The sequence below is a fragment of the Onthophagus taurus genome, chromosome 11, assembly GCF_036711975.1.
Source record: "Onthophagus taurus isolate NC chromosome 11, IU_Otau_3.0, whole genome shotgun sequence".
NCBI lineage: Eukaryota > Metazoa > Arthropoda > Insecta > Coleoptera > Scarabaeidae > Onthophagus > Onthophagus taurus.
This window is the reverse complement of record NC_091976.1, coordinates 5,985,010-5,988,829: the sequence shown is the minus strand read 5'-3', so window position 1 is coordinate 5,988,829 and position 3,820 is coordinate 5,985,010. Positions and strand designations below refer to the sequence as shown.

The following is a 3,820-nucleotide window of genomic DNA, read 5'->3' as shown; positions in this document are numbered from 1 at the left end:
AAAATACATTAACTGTAACCAATGTCATCGTTGGTACCATTTTTATAATCATTTCGTTTGATGCTCTGACCCTTCCTTCGTTTTCAATTGTTTATTTTGCCGAATATAATCCCATTCCAATATTTAAAACATATTTTAACTCTTGTTAACTTATATTTGTATTTTATTGCACCAGCGAAAAGGTAAATGTAATTTTTCATAAATCTATGAAAAAGAAGAAAAGATGGCCGACGAAGTTGAGGCTACCTATAAATGTTGTAAAAACAAACCTCTAAAACCGTTGTGTGTATAAATTGCGGCGAAGCCTTTCATACGGGCTGTAGAGAAAGAGCATGTAAAGATGCTAAAATAATAAAATCGTGTCTAATAAAGTGCTGCGATGCAGGAAAAAGTGAAAAAACCGATGAAGTAGATGTGGACGGAGTAAGTGAAATCGAAACCCTATACAACCAAATAATCGAAGCAAAAAATGCAGAAATTTGTGCAAAGGAAGAGACAATCACTGCGAAGAACCTTCTGATAAAAGAATTATATGAAAAAATTAACTTTTTGGATAACGGAAGGTATAATAATAATATAAATAAAAACGTAACCTATAAAAAGAAATTGCGGACGAATTCCATAGATGGGTCCACAAGTATTGTAAACAATAAAACTGTAGTAGGTGAAGACATAACCTTCAAAAAGAAATTGCAAACGAATTCAATAGATGGCTCCGCTAGTATTGTAAACAAAACTGTAGTAAGTGATACCAACCCACAGGACCTGTCGCAACTATCTAAAATCGAAAAAGGACAAATTACTGTAGAACAAGTTCAAAATGCTCTTCACGAGCAGCAAACTAAAACTCTAACAGAAAAAATAATTAATTTAAATAAAGATGATGGGGAATGGCAACAAGTTCCTAAACGAAAAACCCAAAAACCAAAACGACTTGGTACAGCAGAAACCACAGATGTTTGTTTTCAAGGGGCGGAAAAAAGAGTGTGGTTGTACCTATATAGAATAAGAAATAACACAAAAGAAGAAAACATAATTAAATACATAAAGGATAAGGAAGGTTACAATAATGAGCAAATCATTGTCAAAGAACTTCCTGGTGAGCCAAACCAACTAAAAAGGTTTGTTCTAGGCGCTCCTTTCAATAGGAAAGATGAGCTTTACAAGCCAGATTTCTGGCCTGCCAATGTAGGTATTCGTAGATTCGATTTCAAGCGACATTCTATTTTTATGAATGAGCAAAGCTCGAATTTTTTATAAATCAAAACTTAAATGTTAGAATACTAAATGTAAATGTACAAGGTCTCACAACAAAAATCAATCGTTTACAATACAGTTTGCAAAAGCCTGCTGATCATGATATACTATGCTTTACGGAACATTGGTTAAAAGAAACAGAAGTCCAGTCAATATATTTCCAAAATTATACCGTGGCTGCTTACAGCTGTAGACAACCAACGGTAAATGCACATGGGGGGGTCATCATAATTGTAAAGGATTCTATTACTTTTCAAACTCTAGATGTCTCCATGTACAATAAAGAAAGATGCTTTGAAGTTTGTTCCGTGCTACTACCAAAGTTGAGAACCATAATAATTGGGGTCTATCATCCTCCAGCAGGCGACAAAAACGAGATGATGGAAAACTTAGAAGAAATATTAACATATATAAATCAAAGACATCAAAGTAAAAATATATTTGTAATTGGAGACTACAACATTTGTATAAATGAAACAAGTATGATAAGAGATAACTTCTTAGCAACAATGTCAGAGTTCGGACTACGTCCAACCTTCAACAGTCCATCCAGAGTAACTGGGAAGCGCTGCGTAGACAATATATTTTTTGACCGATTCAACCACGCTATTGATATGGAGACAATAAATTTACATCTTGGAGATCACTTGGCACAGATAGCAACTTTCCAATTGGTTCCTGAAACAGATCATCAAATATTGATCAAACGTAGGAAAATAAATCCTAGAAACATTGAAATATTCAAAACTTTATTAAAAAACGTAAACTGGGCCCCTATGTATTTAAAAACAAATGACGCCCAAACCTGTTTTACAATATTCCACTCAGCCATAATGAAAAGCTTTCAGAGTGCTTTCCCTGAAGTGAAAGCTAAAAAAACAACTGGGGGTAAAAATCTGAAATGGCCAACACTGAGTGTAGAACTATTAAAGAATAAATTAGACGCCTTGTACACAGTAATTAGAGTAACAAAGAAGAGCCACTTGCAGGAAATATACAAGACATTAAAAGCAGAATACGCAAAGAAATTAAATCAAGCGAAGATTGAAGCTTATGGAAAGTATATAAGTCGATCCGATAATAAAATTTCAACGGCTTGGAAATTAGTCAAACAAGAAACGGGAAAGTCTAGAAAAACACCAGTAGAGTACCCAGAGCTGAATGTTGAAGATTTAAACCTTTTCTTCTCACAGGTTGAGACTACACCAGGACGCTCTACAGTCAACTGCATAGATCCTATCAGCTTGATAGATTCGCCAACTTCAAGTATGGTATCCCTGGGTGAAGTGGACGAACAGCAGATTGGGAATATAATACAAGGCCTAAAGGCAAAAAATACCAAGGACATATATGAACTGTCATCAGCACTAATAAAACAATTAGAACAAATTATAAGCAAACACCTATGTTTTGTTATAAACAAATGTCTACTAGAAGGAGTTTTTCCAAAGGAGCTAAAGTCGGCAAAGATAACACCAGTACATAAGAAGGGAGATAAAAGTGTATGTAGTAATTACAGACCAATATCTATATTGCCTACCTTATCAAAAATATTCGAAATAGTGGTTAACGAAAAATTGGTAGACTATTTCAACAATAACAAATTGTTTACCAATTGTCAACATGGTTACCAAAAACAAAAATCTGCTATAACTGCTCTATTAAGTGTATTGGGAGCGGTAATCCATGGTTTCAATCAAGAACAGTTCACAAAAATCGCCTTTTGTGACTTAAGTAAAGCCTTCGATTCAGTGGACCATTCGATACTGACAGCCAAATTAGAAAAATATGGAATAAAGAACACTGCACTGGGGTTTTTGGTATCATATCTGAAGACTAGAAAACAATCGGTCTTTTGGAGGGGCAAACAATCCACCTGGAGAGAAGTGAGAAGTGGAGTGCCTCAGGGTTCGATCTTAGGTCCATTACTTTTCCTTATATACATCAATGACTTACCAGGTAGTGTTCCAGCAGAACGAATTTGTCTTTATGCAGATGACACATCTTTTATTACGAGAAGTGGCGACATCAAGGAGCTGGAAGAAAAAACAAAACAAAATATAGAAAAAGCTGAACATTGGTTCTACATAAATAAGTTAAAGATGAATAAAGAAAAAACAAACATACTTACCTTTCACACAAGACGATGCGATGGAGTGATAGATAAATCCATAAAGTTCCTTGGAGTTACTATTTCAGAAACTCTTAAATGGTCTAAACACATATCAAACCTGAAAGGGCGACTGTCTAGTGCTCTGTATTGCCTTAAAACAATACGTTCAAACCTTCCACCCGAGACATTCCGAAGCGTTTACTTCGCATATTTCCATGCTATCGCGACGTATGGGATCATTACGTGGGGTGCATCTAGAGAGATGGAAGCCATTTTCGTTATGCAAAAGAAGGCAGTTCGGATACTGGCTGGACTAAAAAATCAAGAGAGTTGTAGAAGCCAATTTAAAAAATTAAAAATACTTACCTTGCCGTGCTGTTTTATACGCTCCTGTCTAGAGTATACTCATAATAATAAAGATTTGATGCTGAAACACGTAGACAATCACGA

At 35.1% G+C, this 3,820-nt stretch overlaps 1 protein-coding gene across 1 annotated transcript; it reads left to right on the top strand.

The window, feature by feature from the left end:
* Positions 1–276: 276 nt before the first annotated feature.
* LOC139432024 (uncharacterized) lies at positions 277–3,379 on the top strand (the record flags this gene model as incomplete). Its single annotated transcript, XM_071200353.1, has 1 exon — positions 277–3,379. A coding segment is annotated over one exon (984 nt), but the record flags the coding sequence as incomplete, so codon positions are not given.
* Between the last annotated feature and the right edge of the window lie 441 nt (positions 3,380–3,820).